This window comes from Epinephelus fuscoguttatus, linkage group LG5, assembly GCF_011397635.1.
Source record: "Epinephelus fuscoguttatus linkage group LG5, E.fuscoguttatus.final_Chr_v1".
In the NCBI taxonomy this organism is placed as follows: Eukaryota; Metazoa; Chordata; class Actinopteri; order Perciformes; family Serranidae; genus Epinephelus; species Epinephelus fuscoguttatus.
The window spans coordinates 20,473,886-20,491,113 of NC_064756.1; the positions used below are offsets into that span (position 1 = coordinate 20,473,886).

Below are 17,228 nucleotides of genomic sequence, written 5' to 3' on the forward strand. Positions count from 1 at the left end.
CCGGAGCAGCATCACCGGAGCAACTAATAAAACATCCCGCATGCAGTATGAGATGTGAGGATACTCACCGTGGTTGAAGACTGCGGACCGAAACCGGTTGTTACTGGACGAGTGATCCATCTCTTAAAGTTTCAGATAGCGCTGACTGCGACCCTCTTCTTCTTCTTCTTCCTCCTCTTCTTCTTCGGTATTTCCTTAATATTCTCTCTCAATCCCGACACAGCCGCGGTGAAATGACAGCCCGTGTGTTGTGTTTGACCGGACTAACCCGTCCCCCCTGTGTGTGTGAGTGTGAGTGAGTGAGTGAGTGAGTGTGTGAGAGTCTGTTTGGTAGCAGCAGCACACACACACACACACACACACACACACACACACACACACACACACACACACACCGTTTAAAACTGACGAGCCAGCCAGGACGGTGACGTCACGAGCCGTTGCAGCAGCGTCGGAATGAAAACAATCGCACGTGGATGCGATGGGAGAGGGGTCACGTGCACCTGTAAGGGGGAAAAAAGCGCCATTCATTAGGAAAATGGTGGACAGGTAATTGTTAGCATCAGAGGCGCAAACAGATACAAGATAAATGTATTTAAATGTCACATAAATACTATCACTGAACCTTCACACTGTGTTTACAAGGTCATTGTGTTTAGTACTATTAAAATGTATAATTTAGAATACAACAATTTAAAAAAACTCTTATTTTAATATTATAGCCAAGTTAACTGATATGCTACACTATAATTCTTCTTCTTCTTCTTCTTCTGCAGTAATAATAGTAGTAGTAGTAGTAGTAGTAGAAACACTGGTAGCTTTAAGTCAGAGGTTGAATTTGGCAAAGTACAAGATTTTACCTGAGGTACTTCAGTGTTTGGGAGTAACTAGCTACATGTAATTAAATTACATAATAAATGTAACGGTAATCTGTTACAGCTAGTGAGAAAAATGTAGCCTAATTAAATTAGGCTACTTATACTAATGAAGATGTTGGAGATTACAAAGAGGTTACATCCGAATATATTCTTTTTGGTAAACATTTTTTAAATGCAGAATATAACATTTATTCTGTTGCTTTGTATCTTTTCATTGTGGTAGTAGTACTAGTGGTTGTAGTAACAGAAACCCTAAGCCTAGTGGTTTAAGGTTAGTGGTTGAATTTGGCAAAGTACAAGATTGGAATTTGCACCTGAGGTACTTAAGTGTTGGGAGTAGCAAACTACAAAATAAATGTAATTATGATCCGTTACTGTTACTGAGAATAAAATGTAATTGAATTACAAATACAATCAAGATGTTGTTCTTGAGGCAAATTTTCTCTGTTGCCGTCAGGATGTCATTCACTTTACCTGCTTGTTGCATGTTTCAGAGTTCAAAATCTTTTATTCCCTCTGCTAGTCGTCTTTTAAATTCTCCATAACTGATTTTATAGTTGTTGTTTTTTTTTATTTCTTTAATGATAATCTGCCTATTAACTTTTAATTATATTTATTTTAATTTAATTTTAATTTAAGATATTTATATATTCATTTATGCACTCCTTTATTCAACTGAACTACTTGGCATATATTTTTATTATTATTATTATTATTATTATTATTTACCATTTATTTATGTGTCACTGTGTGACTATTATGTTATAGTATGTGTGAAAGGCAAGCTGTTCAAACAAATTGCCCCTGGTGGGATTAATAAAGTTGTCTGAATCTGAATCTGAATTGGAGAATACAAAGGGGGGTTAGGCCCTATATCCAAATATATTCTTTTTGGTAAAAAGTTTATACAGTATGTTGAAAAATACATTTATTCTGTTGCTTTGCATCTTTTCATCGTGCAAGAATCTCTTCTTTCTGCATAGCTTATTTTTTAGCTTTATTGCTCAGTTAAGGCAAGAAAATGAGAAAATGTAATGACCTACATTACTCTGTTTAAGTTAATTAAATAGTAACATTATTAATTACATTGCTAACAGGCTAACTAGTAATCTGTAATTTATTACATTTGAAGTAACACTCCCAGCATTGCTTGTACTTTACTTGTGTACCTTTATTTTGACTACATTTTACTACATTATACTTATAATCTACCACATTCTAGGGGATAATGTTTTAGTTTAGCTCCACTATATTTTTTCTGACAGTTATGAAATTAAGATTCTGCATAGAAAACAAATGCTTAGTTTATACAATTATAATGCATTTTAAAGAAAGAAAATGAGCTCTAATAACATAAATTAAGTATTTAAGTAAAGTTAATTTAGCTGATAGTATCTCTGTACAAATAAGGGTCACAATTTGAGTTCAAGGCTTTTTCTTGTAATTGAGTATTCTTATACTGTGGTATAGTGCCTTTTAATTCAGTAAAAGATCTAAATACTTTATCCTCCCCTGGCATTATGCATGATATATACATAGTGTCCACCAGGTGAGGAGATGAGCAGCTGTATTTGGGGTTTTTATTACACTGTATGATATTCTTGCCCTTTTATTTTCACCATAGAAATAAACTGTAGAGATAAACAGTGACATCTGGTGGTCAATTTGTGAACACATTTCTAATAAATTTCATTTTTCTTTCCCAAGCAAGTACAAGCACTACTTTTACCACTTTCACCCACACATTTTCTCTGCCAATAACTCAGTGCTCTTCTGATGTGAACTCAGCAGATTTGGCACATATTATTGGAGCTGTCATACTTTCTTCTCTGTGTGCTTCAGTAGTACAAATGGAGAGGAAAGTTAATGATGGAGTGACTATGAATAAGCTAACAGAAAATGCGAGAGACATCATTAATGTACAAAGACACTTTGAGTCTTTTGTTTGTTTTAGAAGCAACAGTTTTATTTTTAGCTGTGACAAAAAGGGGGAAAAAAACAGTCGCCTCCTCAGAGTCTAAATGTTCACGTTCAGGATTAAAGTGCAGAATTGTTTTCACAGCTTGTGTAAAAAAAATTAAATAACACACACAAAAAAAGAAATATTAAAATATCAAAACTAACAATGGAGATCTGGAAAATATAAATATGATACAGAACAAGATGAAATCTCATACAACATAGTATCAGCAATGATATTCAATCCACTAGAATCAGGCTTGCACTTATGATGCAATTAAAAAAAGGAAATCAGTTCACGTTTTCGAGTCGTTGGCAAGGCTAGCTTACAACAAAGGCACAGCATTGTTCAGAGGTAACGATCCTTTGCAGAGAAGTGCTGCGGCGACATTCTCATTGATCCTCAACATGTCCTCACAGACACGCCTAACATGCTTGACATGGCTCAGACAGGAATGGAGACAGAAACATGGCAAAGCCGCTCATGTACAGTACATGCCCACGGACAAACACACCAACCAGGAGGGGCTTGTTTTACAGAAGCGTATTTTGTGTTATCAGCCTGTACACTAACAGAAGGTCACATGCTCTTTGAGTCTCACTATTACTGTTGAATGCTGCTTTCCTATTAAGCTGCTGAATTAACTGAATTGTGAAGAAAGCTCCAGAAAAGTACGGCCCTGAGCCAAAAGAGTGTGATGGGGAGGTGAGAGGTGAGACAGGCCAGTTTAAGTGCTCTACTATCAGAAAGACCAGCAGTGGTTGCAGCCTCTGTGGGCATCACATACGAAACCAAGCAGTCGGAAACAACACAGGACATCATTCACAAAGGACCAGTCTGTAGGCAGCAGGCAGAGCTGGGACATCACATCCTCATGGCAGCAAAGACGTTTCAGAGACTTCTGCCAAAGCTTAAAAAGTAAATTACAGTCATCTTCTCTAAAGATATGCAACTTTAAAATCACAGAGGGACCAAACAGGCTCCTGCCAATATTTAAAAGTTGAACCATGCACAAAAAATGCATCTAAATATTCAGAAACATTTTGCTATCAAGAGGATGCACTTCCCAGATCCCATTTTAACAGTTGAAAGGCTCTATCAGTGTCTTGCATTCATATATCAACCTGAACTGACATAATTTATTTCCTTATCACAAGTAGCCCAAGAGAGGAAATTAACAAACATGGCTTCAACCAGCCATTTGGTAATATAGTGCAAATTAAAGTACTCAAATCTATACAAAAAGATTTCAGTGGTTTTCTATATATATATATAAAAAAAACAGATGCTGTGTTTTTTTTCTCTTTACATTTTTAGCTTGACTGTCTCCGTCGACTTTTTTTGTCTTTCATTCTTTGTTTTCTTATTTAAAATTAAATCATTTAGAGACAAAAGAGAGCTCGGTTTAGAAGCTGAGGAGAGCTAGTACATCATGCAGCTCGGGAAACAAAAGCAGGAAATACAGAACAGAAACAAATAGAGACAGAAAATGTATGTTAGAAGGTGCAAGAAGAGAGAAATCTGACAGTGGAAGAGATTATTTCTGAGGAGTGCACATATTTATGCAATGCACGCAGACAGATGTGAGGACAGATGCTTATTTACAGTGATATTTACAGCTAGCATTTACATGTAAACAAACAGTGGGTCATCCACAGGAGGAGAGACACATATGTGGACAGACAGCCGACATGATGAGGCAGTACCTGGTGATATTATCCCCACACCTGAACTACTGTACAGTACATGAGACGAGAGAAACTAACAACAGATTCATCGCCCTAAAAACTCTCACGTCACACATAATTAGAGTTGATGTGCAGATTTAGCTCAGCACGCTTGATGGGATTAAATAATCCAGTATTATTAAATTTACTCCAGCACACTTCTATGGATACATGAAAACTCCAAGATCAAATGTTGAGAAATATTTTTTGGATGGAGGCTGGAAATGACAGGATGTAACATTTACTGACAGGATGTAACATTTACTGAGCTTGAACCGAGGGGAGGAGATATTTTATGGTGATAAGATTCTTCTTATCTCAAATGCTAAAAGCCCCTAACCTGCCACAGTGGTGAAAATGTAGAAAAAAAACAACAATAAAGCTTTCAGCTGTGCCCTAATCACTGCAGTCAAACTTTAACTCTCAATTTCAACTGGTTGGCCAATAAAAATATGGCAATGTAGCATACGTATATAAAATATGTCTGTACATTTACAATATTTAAAACATTTACAATGTCGCCAGCTACGTACACTGGTATGCGTCTGAATGTTTAAGATGCCACGTCAATATAAATGAGATACACTCTTAAAATCGGGAGACAATGTACCAAATTTATGCAAAAGATGTGAACCTCAATGTTAAAGTCAGTGCTACACAATAAATGAGGGAGAGGGGCCACAGACACATGTAGGTAGGTCTCGTAGTTTATGACCAAATGAGGTCAGAGCGACACGATGAACCAGGATATGACCTGACAGCATTATTTACACTCATGCATTCTTCAGTGGACTATTTAAAGCTTAAAAGGTTTTGTTTGACTTGTACAAGTGGACAGCAACTTGATCTAAATCTTAGCGTCTTAAAGTGGAGATCGACAAGTTTTTATGTTTTCGCTCATCATTATGAAGTAATGTTAACTGCACAATGTAATGGCTATAGAATAATGACATCATCTGCGTATAGCTTGATTCTCTATAAGCCTCTCTTAGGCTCGATTTACAACACAAAAGTAGTGCGTTAAACATTGTGCAACCAAAACAGAAAGAGGACAGCACTTTTGTTTTCCCCGGTAGGTATTAGTAGTAATCTCCAGTTACTAAAGAGTATCAGTGTAAGGTCTTTGCAGTTACTGTCTGCAATAGTGGAAATGGCGAATAACTGAAATAACTGGGGAGAATAGGCTTGGGCGGTATCACAGCATTATACCAGGGTATTAAGACATTCTGACAGAATGATTTTCAATACTGTAAAAAAAATACAGTAGCTCCTCTTTTTATTAAACTCATATGGAGAGGCTGTATTGTATGTAGTGCTCATCACATGCCAGCAGAGGTCAGTCTCTACTTAGGGAACAGGCGGCTGAGCTTAGGAACATGACAACTGCCAGCGGTGGGGATAACGTTACAGGACTGTCAACAACCGGCTAGCAACTGTAGAGAGACATTAGCGGAAAACAGCATATTTTAAGGGTTTATTTTGACCAAACCAGACTAACTAATGAAATGTCCAACAAGACTGACCAAGATGGTTTTGGTGACTTTTGTTTCTGTCGACTCTGAATGAAGTGTGTTTTACCATCACTTAACAAGGCGATTAAGCTAGTCTTAGTTTAGTGAAAGACAATAACTTTCATTTAGAAGCTGTATGGTTATGTTTCTCTGTTCAATAAGGAAAATACGTGTAAGAATTTCACCTTTCTTGACATTTTTGTTTGTAAATTTGACTGAAAAACCTAGGACAGCTTGCAGAACTTAGCAAACTTTCTAGTTAGGTTGGGGTGAGGGGTTAGGTAGCCATATACCCTGTTGAAATTTCAGGGAGGTAAGGAGTTATGAAGAAATAGATACTACCCAAGCCTAATGTAAAAATAAAATGTAGTGTGTCCTGTGTTGTTGGTTGTTGCTAGGCTCTGAGGAAAACAGAAGGCGATCCGGTTCTCTTTGTGACAGTGGCGCCAACAATAATGCCAGTTGGAAACACTAGAGGGGGGAAAGTTAAAAAGTTGTCTGATTCCACTTTAAGCAACAGACGGGCCCCTCTCCTCTGCAAGTCCAGTTTTGATATCCAAATCAAAAAGCAAAATCAAACCAAAGTCACACAGAAACACCTGCAAACACATACTCCACAATGTACTCTGTAGAGGCTGAAGGTCTGCCTTGTTTTTGGGACTAGTTGTCCACATGAATATACACACTACAGTAAGTACAGTAAGTATTCTTGAATGGTTTGACCACTAATGTGAAATCTACATGATTCAAGAGTTGAGTCATGATTTGAATGTTGGGTCTGATTGCATATGATATGTTCTACTTTAGCTTCAGGTGCAGCAGGATCAAGCTATCGTAGTTAATGTCTCTTGATTTGACTTTAAATGTGTGTGTGTGTGTGTGTGTGTGCGTCGTGCACAGGTGGCTTTTCAGATCCACGTTTTCCCCCTGAGTCTACTCGTTAAGCCTGAGCCAGCCTACGCCTGCAGCTCCAAACACGGAGGACTATTTACACGATGCCTCCAGCCACTGCACTGCCTGAGGCTGGCGATCGCTGCCCGTGCGGGGTTAACGTTAACTTCCCACTCCCTCCAGTCATGTTAAGCCCTACTCCGGCTGTTCGGGGTGGGTGTGCAGGCCGTTTTCAGGGCGCGTGATGCTGTGGTTCTCCCAGAAGGCCTTGTGCAGCTGGTCCACTTCAGACACCAGCGGCAGACCGATGTCCAAGTGCATCTTTAGGTTCTCCAGCCACTCCTCGAGTTTGGAGAAAGCAGGCCTAAAGATGAAGAAAGTAGACAGGAATCTCAGTTTAGAGTATTTTTATCTATATTCACAACCAAAAAACAATAAGACGCACACTCATCCAAATTCTAGCTATCTCTCCAGATAGTGTCAGTGTGATTTCCAGTGGTTTAACAGTTGCAGGGTGTCTGCAGGTATCAGAAACTTGGATTTGATGCTTTTAAATCCTTTTCAAGATAATTTTTAATCATATTTATGACAAAATATTGGTCAAATTATTGTTTCCCTACTCAAGCATTTCAGGTTAGTAGTATATATCTGTACATGTGGTCCCATGCAGGGGCTGGTTCTACTGTGGGATCTTCTTTAAAAAAAAAAAAAGTACTGCAAGGTGCCGTTTTCATTTTTCGTACCGTTCAAACAAACGGGCCATAAAATCAGACTATAAAACAGTTTAACATGTCGTGCATCATCTCTGTCTGCAGTCGGATCAATAAAAAAAAAATAGAACAAACGCAATCTCGGAAAATAAGACATGCATGGTGCATTCTAGGGGTGGGAATCAGTAGAGGATCCACTAGGGCTGGGCGATATGACCAAAATCTCATATCACGATATAGGTCATTTCATATCCCGATAATGATACATATCCCGATATAGCACATTTTAATCCAATAAATAAAAAGTAAAATTTATTTGCAATTGTAGTTAACTTGAATTGTAGTTAATTTAAATGTATAGATGTCTGACCGTTTGTCTGCATCAAGGTCACAGCACACAGCAGCCATGGGGAAGAAGGCGGGGGGACAATCAGGGGGACAGAAGTGCTCCAGGAAGCCAGACACGTTCAGTCCGAAGTCCATCGCCCTGGGGAGGTAGTCTGGGTCTGCGTTCACCCTGCCAATTATCTGGACACAGCAGGAGAAACAAAGAGACGGAGAAAGAGTTAAACATGGATCCTCCTGTGCCGATCTGCTGAAAAGCACTAAACCTCTAAACTGAAGCTGATCGTTGCCAGCAGACCACAACTACCGTTTGTGTGCCTGTCAGAAGCCACATGAAGACAACTTTGCTTTTCTGTTCCCTCTAATCCCTGAAATATTCTCTGGCTAATGGTGTCCATCTGGGGAAGTCATATCCTGGGGCTTCGCAGTGACTGAACTAAACTGTTGAGTCCAAATTATGTGGATGGTGTGTGTGGCCAGGCCCAAAGCTCACCACACTTTGGGGCTGGATTTTCATTTGGAAAGCAAATATCTGGAATTTTGGAGGAGCAAGACTTTCCCTCATAAAAGGAAATGAATGTTTTGCAAATAATGTGAGAAGCTGACATTTTTGACAGGTCACTGAATTTTCCTTCATTTACAGAAAAGTTTAGTTAATGCCAGACTAAGACGTAAAATGGAGTGAGGAGCAGTTTTGCACAAGTGAAAGTCTAACTGAATTTGTGCCAGGAAGAGATAATAAAAGAGTTTGTAGGTGATAAACGTTGGTAAAATTCAATGAATATTAAATAAAACAAAGCTTAATCATGTCAGAGTTCAGAGGGTTTGAAAGGGTTTAAAGGATTTAATTTTTAAGTTACAAGGACAGCAACTTTTACAAATGACAGGTTGGCTGAATTTTAAGCTTTTGGGACAAAGCTATGAGGCGCTTTAAGTTCTGCTTATCAAACAATTGCCTCTTTCAAGAAATAAAAAAATGAGTTGGGTTATGATGAGTACTGAGAGAGGAAGGTCACTCACCTCACAGAGCATGATACCAAAGGAAAAGATGTCGACTCTCTCATCGTAGCTCTTCCCTGGGAACAGAAAGGACAAAATGGGGCTGTTGTTAATTTTTAAAAGGAATGCAATGCAAAGTCAACAGCTGTCACACTGCAGTGAGAGTAGTTTTCTTCATCTCAGTAAGGTGTGACTGGGTTTAAAGGTCCAGTGTGTAGGATTTAGTGGCATTTAGAGTTGAGGTTGCAGGACTAAAACTTTGCCCATGTGCCAAGCGTGTAGGAGAACTATGGTGGCCAATGCTAAAATGTGAATGACCCTGTCTAGAGCCAGTGGTTAGTTTGTCCATTTTGAGCTACTGTAGAAACAACAGGTGGACTCTGAGGAAGAGGAAACGCGTGGTATGTAGATGTAAATGGCTCATTCTAAGGTAACATTAACATTATAGTTATGAATATTATATGCCATTCTGCCAATAGATGCCCCTACATCTCACACACTGGACTTACATAAATTAATTAGTCCATATATTATTTAAAACAGCACAAGCATCCCAGTAGATCACCGTTTCTCAAACGGGGATATGGGTACCCCTAGGGGTACTTTGGAGTACTACAAAGTGTACTTAAGATTTAAAAAAAAACAAACAAACAAACAAACAAAAAAAACCCCAAAGTTAATTAAAAAAAATATATCATGCATAATTCCTTAACTATACTATAATAAGTTCAATAAAAATGTAAATGTAGGTTTGATAAACCACATTTTGTATTCATTCGTTCATTTTCTACAACCGCCTGTCCTGTTTGGGGTCGTGGGGGGGCTGGAGCCCATTCCAGCTGACACTGGGCGAGAGGTGGGGTACACCCTGGACAGGTCACCAGACTATCACAGGGCTGACACATAGAGACAGACAACCATTCACACTCACATTCACACCTACGGACAAATTAGAGTTACCAATTAACCTGCTTGTCTTTGGACTGTGGGAGGAACCTGGAGTACCCAGAGAAAACCCACACTGACACAGGGAGAAGATGCAAACTCTGCACAGAAGGGCTCCCTCACCCTGGGATTTTGTATTCATTATTCCTATTTTCAGTGCAATCCTTAACTGCCGTAACGACCACAATCACGTTTTAATTTGCTCACTGTGTGTCTCCATTAAAAATGTTTCGCGCTGGCTACAAAAACACGTCAAAGGTGGTACAATACACAAAAACGTTTGAGAATCACTGCTGCATATCTTACCATGGATCATCTCAGGAGCCATCCAGTAGGGGTTTCCCACTACGGTGTACCTCTTCCTGCGGTCAGGCTTCTTCAGGCCGGGCAGTTTACCCTGTGACAACTTCTCCTCGTGCTTGTCATCCACCATGAGCCGAGCCAGCCCGAAGTCTGCCACCACCACTGTATTGTTCTACACAAAGGCAATTTAACATGTCATAAAATGTTATTAGACTGAAAGGATATATGCTGCTTGATACTGCCAGAGAGAGTGATATAAGGAAGTTTAAAATTTTAATTCCTCTTAGTGTGGATTTTCCAAACACTTCAGATGTAGGCTCAACAATACAAACCTTTTGTTTTCATGTGACACATGCACTTTCTCTGTTTGAGTAGCTAGAACTTTCTGCTGCAGGTCAGTGGAGCGTGTTTTAAGAAGGCTTAGTCTCTTATAGCTACTGCTAACAAGGCTCTCCTTTGTTTATTGTCTCTGAAGTGGCCCAGCAAGTGACAGGTGCACTGTGTTGAACTCTTAAAAGAAAACATAGATATATACATAGATATGTCCACACAAACTCACACACACAGAGGAATACACAAGTTCTTACCTCTCGGACTAGACAGTTGTGTGAGTTCAGGTCCCGGTGGATTATGTTCATGGAATGCAGATACGTCTGGATGACAGACAGATAGACAGAGAGGAGAGGACAGAAAGGCATGAAGAATACAAAATAAATAAACAGAAAATGGAAGTGTTTTTGTGGTGCCCTACTCTCCATGCCAAGTGGAACAATCCTGCTTTGTTTCATCTCAAACAGCTGTCATTGTAAATACAATAATCCAGTCGTACATGGCATTCATCATTGTACTCATATCAAGGGAAAACATTGGGAACTGATGGTCTAATCTTGCAGGAATTCATGCTCTAATTTACATAGCGGGGGATAGAAAAGACTGAGCACACATTATTAGTGGAAGTGTTGTAGCTCACTAATATGACCACTAGAGGGAGACAGCAGACAGGAACAGGAAGCAGTGCACCTTCCTTCACTGCTGCATATTAAGGCAATTTGACTGTCTGAGGAGGTTTCATAGGTGCACTATTTTAATGAAAGAAACTATCAAAGGTAAAAACACTTTTCAGTTTTTGAACTCACCATCCCAGCAGCTATGTCTTTGGCAAAACTGACCCGCTGGTTCCAGGGATAGTTGCTGTCCTGTGAGCAAAAATTACAAATATCTTCAGTGTCACTTTAGCTGCTGATTAATCTAACACAAAGACTCCACCTGAGGCAATGCAAGATCGCACCACTTCCTCAGTTACTTTAAGGTCTACTGAATGCATTTTGAATATAGAACAGGAAGTAGACACATTCGTATGTCCACAGGCACACGCTGCCCTCTCACCATTTTCTTGATGATCTCCCTCAAGGTGCCTCCCTTGATGTACTCTGCGATGAAGTTGAGTCTCTTGTCCTTGTAGAGGACTCCGATGAACTTGAGCACGTTGGGATGATCCAGGCAACGCATGACCTTCACCTGATGAGACAACGTCAAGACATTTTTACACACTCACACTGAATATTAGCTTTGGACAAGTTGAAGACACTTTGGTAAATACACTTATTCCCTCTATTGCCATTGGATGAGAAGATTGATACCACTCCCATATACAAATAAATACCAAGCTAGCCAGCAGCTGGTTAGTTTAACTTAGCATAAAGACTGGAAATAGGTAATAGCTATCCTGGCTCCGTTTAAAGGTAAAGAAATCTCTAAAGCTCACAATCTAACATGTTACACCTTGGTTGTGTCATCTGTACAAAAACCGAAGTGTAAAAACAACAAGTTGGGTTATGAGCAGTCTTTGGGCTAAACTAAACTTCATATTTACAGTACACACATGAGATCAGTATTTTCATCCTGCTCATTAAGTTATTTCCCAAAATGTCAAACTATTCCTCTAACTTATAATCTAATGGTGCTATACTGAATAAGAACATTTGAGAGTCCTGATTCAGTTAGACGATTTTTTCCAGTTACAATGAATTGTACCGGTTAATTTCTGGGAGTCAGGTTGCTTGAGACTTGTCAATTAAATGTGCAGACTAAACTTCAGGGTTTCCCGTGTTCTTAAACATCAAATTCAATGACTTTTAAGGACTTTCCAGGCCCAATTGCCTCAAATTCAAGGACCGCACATGTCATAGTTTGAGACACGGATCAATGACAATTACTATCACAACATGAGAATTTTTGTTATGACGACCAGCAGGATTTACATAAGCTCTCCGGCAACAGTATAAAAGATAGAGCGGGTTTAATGTGTGGAAACTTCTCAGTTGTGTTGTGTACGTTGTGGCAGGTGGCCAGTGAAACACTGATGCCACTGTGGGAGACACGCGTGCAGACAGCGGTACCAAGCCTATTTGATGGAGCGACGCCTGCGAGCTAGTTCAGGAAGTCAACTTGAGCTGCACTGATTCACACACACACACTTCATACGTCACTCTCCATATGTCATCTACGAAACACACCCTCCCAATTTGCTCTTCCTTTGCATTGTCTATGCTGCTGCTGCCCTGCGTCAGTACTGCTGCTCGCTCTTTCGACAGCATTGTCCATATCTAATCATTATTCCATTCAGCAATTCACTTTTACTGCCAATACTTCAAGCTTTTCAACATCCCTCCACAAAAACTGTTTGCCTGCCCATCACACACCTGATTCTGATTACCTGGAGCGTACTTACAGTATATGCCCTTCACACAGAAGTGCTCCACCCTGTGTTCAGTTTAATAACTGCATCTATTTCACGCGTAGTCACCAATATTTAAACGTGAAATAAAGCAAATACAAAGACATATGTCGATGTCTTCACAAACTGACATTTTAAATATAAGGTTTGTTCTGGTCTGAGTGAGCACCTTTGCGGCTTTCTGCTCTTTTTATTTTGATTTTAAAGGCAACAGAGAAACTTCCTGCATAGTTCAGACTGCTAAATAAATCCAGAGCGCTGAGCAAAGGCAAAGCTTCCCAGCACATGTGGTGTGAGAGGTTACAAGTAGTCCTCACAGCATGATGACAGTATGACACCTCGTAAAATATTTCCCTCCTGGAGGGCTGTGAAGGAGGAGGAGGTCGCTGCTACACACATAAACCTGAAATATTACCCTTCAGCCCTCATGATGTCTTTGTCTGACATGTTCAGTGCATTCTTTCCTCAACAAGATCACAAGAGACTCCGTAATGTGAGACTCGGGCCACCTACAAACAAACAGCCAGTGGGAGTAATAATCATGCCTCATTGTGGTTGGAGTTTGTTTTATAGCCGCTCTTTCTACTCTGTCGTCGTCTGCACCAATTACAAAGCAAAGACTCAGTGATATCGTAACCTAAAAATAAATCCAATACTCCACGCATATGGGAATGATTTTCCTGAACTTCAAACATCCCAATTATAAAGCTGTTAGCTGGATGAGCGAGTTTACGACACTGAACATCAAACAGGAACATCAGGAGTAATTCAGATCAGTTCAAGGGTAAAAATAACCCAATAAGTCTTAGAGAAGTCTAAACTTCTGTGCATGAGTCGGTCTCTGTTATCTCTTTAGATTAATGGAAGGATAGGAGAAAGATGAAGCTCTGTGTGGGAGGTGAAATGAGCTCTGCTCATCCATCATTCTTGGGAGGAAGGACTGTGTTAACACTCCCTTCCGTCCCATTTCAGAGGTAATTTCATGTATTTTACTTTCATTTATTCAGGCGAGAGAACTCTTTCTTTTTTATTCAGTCATGCCCTACATTCACACAGAGGAGCTGCTAATTTTAACTACATTATTCACCTTCTGGTCGTGTACAAAAAAATGTTTTTCTTTTACTTTCTCAGCACAGATTTGCCCATCTGGTCCTTAATTCAAACCGGCAACAAACTTTCTTCAGCTCTGCGGTACTGACTGCCCTCATTTCACTGACTGTAGCAATGTTTGTATTCAAGGAAATGATTTATGAACACACTGGTTGTTTTATAATCTGAGGTCGACACGTATTGATTGCAGATTTCTGTTTAGGACAAAGAGTTGATTCAGGGTTTGAATACACTCCTTAATGACGCCATCTGGGATTGTCCATCTTCACTCACCTCTTTCAGGAATGTTCTCTGAGTCTCGTCATCAAAGCGAATCAGCTCCTTCATCACCATCACTTCCCCCGTCTCCTTATGGGTCACCTGTGACACCACACAGTGATGGAAAATACAAATAGAGTTGAGCAACAAACTGGTATTCCACCTTCTATATGTCAGCATGGAAAGCAGACATTTTGAAACTCTGCCATCTGCTGGACAATGTCAGTATGACTACATTTGATGCATGCTGCACATGTACTTTACACACAGCCAGCAGTGTCCCTGCCCCCAGCTCTACCTTGATGGCCTGTCCGAAGCAGCCCTTCCCCAGCACCTCTCCATGGATGAGGTCAGACGGGCGGAAGATGCGATGCGTCTGATTGGACACGACGCGAAGCGACTCTGATCGATTGATGTCCTTCCTCTGGGAGATGGGAGACGCCGCGTTGCTAGAGCCTGGTGACTTATCAATACTGTAGCTCCTCCTGAAGGGTGAGAGGGGACATGGGAAGAGTTAGAGGAAGAGAAAGAGGAGAAGGAAAGGAGTGCAAGGTGTGAAGTTTCATCGAAGCTTTTATTTATGAAGGACAGGTGCAGTATATTTGGGCAGGAAGAAGCTAAAACACTGTACAACTTTTCCATCATGTTGCTACCTCAGTTTGAGCTGAGCCTAAAGGAATACAATGAATTTTCGGCAATTAAGGGGAGACACCCCAGGTGAAAAACAATATCTCTGTTTCTTACGTGATGATGCGGGATCTCAGACTGTTGATGTCAGGGTGTGGGGGCTGTGTGATGGGCAGGATGGGGCTGGGTCCCTCTGACAGAGGGGTCGATAGGGGGCCATCGCCTTGCTCTTCAGCCCCTGAGGAGCCTCCCTCCTGCTCCTGACTGTGAGGGTCGTGTTCGATGGTGAGCTGCAGCAGCCGGCTCGTCTCCTGGATCAGCAGGTCGATCTAGACGAAGAGTTCAGATGGGTTAGCTGGTCCGCAATTAGAACAGCAGAGATTGTTTTTTTAACTAGAGAAATGCTCTAATGGATAAAGTCTGGGGAAATGGTTACCGTGCTGCAATGAGTAAAGAACAGGATCAAGATTTCCATTTGCATATTTACAGTAAAGTGAAATATTTCAGTGTGGTCATTACCTCATCCAGTGGGACATTGTGGATGGGCGTCCCGTTGATTTCCAGGATCCTATCTCCAACATGAATGGAATTCTTCACGTCTGGACTGATGCAGTCTGCGTCCACCCTGGATACAGAAGAGCAATGAGATGAGCAGAAAAAATTAACACCTTTCTGCACACAATGAAACATGTTCGTTCAGACGCAGGCCTCAGATCTGATAAAGCCTCGACTCATTTGAATAACAGTGACTTAGATTTCTGCTCATTTCCTTTTCCTTCCCCTCTATTATACATCCCAAATGAATCTCATCTATCACACTGTCTGCCCTTCTTCACTCTTTGTCCTCCACCATGCTAACCTCTACTGGAGTCACTGTCTCTTCTCTTCACACAATCCACAAAATATGCATAAACACACACACACACACAGGAACACGGAGAGACGGACTCACTGGGAGACTCTGACGGTGTGTCCATGTTCAGGACTGTAGCCGTTGGTTGGGCTGAGCGGTTGGTCGATGGCAACAGAGAAACCTCGCCCTCTGCGGCCGTTGTTGCCTTCGGCGGAGGCCGGGATGGACACGAGTGTGACCGTGTGAGGGATTCGGGAGCATGGCGAGTCCGGCAGCGACACCGGGGTGACGATGGTCTGGTAGTAACAGTGACCGCTGGAGCCAGAGAGGAAGAGGAGGGAGGATAGAGATATTTTAAGGAGGAGAGAAGTTAAATGGGAATCGTAGTGAGGGGTCTGGCTCTAAAGTTGTCCATGCAGTCATGAGGGGAACATCAAGTTCTCAGTTTTTATGAGGGCTGTACGAAGCTTCTACTGAGGTTTTTGAATGAAGCTGTTGTCACATTTTATGACAGTATCACCCCCCCACCCAAAATAAAAAAAATCTCAAACAAAATCCTCAGTTTGAATAAAATGATTCATCAGATTAAATTGGTTAGTCTTCTTTAAATCAACTTATATTAATTAATAAATACCATATGTGGTGCTGTTATATTGCTGCTAGACCAATATACAGGTGCATGTCTCTCTTTGTGTGCGGCAAGCAGGAATACAAACAGTTTTCTGACCCCAGTGAAACTTTTGTTTTTGAAAGGCTAAATGCCAACAAATATGGACTAAAGCAGAATACTTTGACAGTTAAAATCATGATTACATTTATCTTTTTCCAACTAGTTTTGACTTTTGGTCTTTACAAAACTTTGGAGCTTAGGGCTGCAACTGAGGTTGGGTATCTGAACTCGATACCTCTTAGCTATCTACCAAAATAACCCAGTGCCAAGTTATATTGAGTCAAACAATACCTACATCTGATCCTTTTTGTACCTGCCGCAATGTATCTGACGGAATTGGCAGTTTGGGGGAATTTTATGCAACTTAATGCTTCTGTTCATATAATGGGTATCAAAGTAGAAAAAAAGGTATCAACTGAAGTGATCTATTGTTACTGGCATCACTTCAAGGGTACTGGTATCATCATTTTTCAAATGATACACTGCCCCAGCTGCAGCTACGTAACTAAATTATTTACATTGTCGATGTATCTATTGATTATTTTGTCGATTAACCCTTTTAAACGTGAGCAAATCAGCTTGATTTCTTTCAAAAACATGGGAAGAAGGCAATGAGCAATGAAAGAAGAAATGAACCCAAAAACTTGCAAGAAATTAGTAAAAAGAAAGAAAGTTAAAAACAAACAAGGAAATGACCTGGAAAA

General features: G+C 40.4%; 1 protein-coding gene across 3 annotated transcripts in view; it reads right to left on the reverse strand.

Moving 5' to 3' along the window:
• Positions 1-2,824: 2,824 nt before the first annotated feature.
• limk1a (LIM domain kinase 1a) overlaps positions 2,825-17,228 on the reverse strand; it is a 78,065-nt gene continuing 63,661 nt past the window's right edge. For all 3 annotated transcript variants that reach the window (XM_049576476.1, XM_049576477.1, XM_049576478.1), the window contains 12 exons: positions 15,954-16,169; positions 15,521-15,626; positions 15,119-15,330; positions 14,673-14,859; positions 14,390-14,476; positions 11,656-11,787; positions 11,406-11,465; positions 10,857-10,922; positions 10,273-10,441; positions 9,043-9,098; positions 8,048-8,205; positions 2,825-7,331 (listed from right to left, as the gene is read on the reverse strand). In XM_049576476.1, the coding sequence (XP_049432433.1) occupies positions 7,163-7,331; positions 8,048-8,205; positions 9,043-9,098; positions 10,273-10,441; positions 10,857-10,922; positions 11,406-11,465; positions 11,656-11,787; positions 14,390-14,476; positions 14,673-14,859; positions 15,119-15,330; positions 15,521-15,626; positions 15,954-16,169 (1,618 nt within the window). In that variant the 3' untranslated portion in view covers positions 2,825-7,162. The remainder of the gene's footprint in view (positions 7,332-8,047; positions 8,206-9,042; positions 9,099-10,272; positions 10,442-10,856; positions 10,923-11,405; positions 11,466-11,655; positions 11,788-14,389; positions 14,477-14,672; positions 14,860-15,118; positions 15,331-15,520; positions 15,627-15,953; positions 16,170-17,228) is intronic.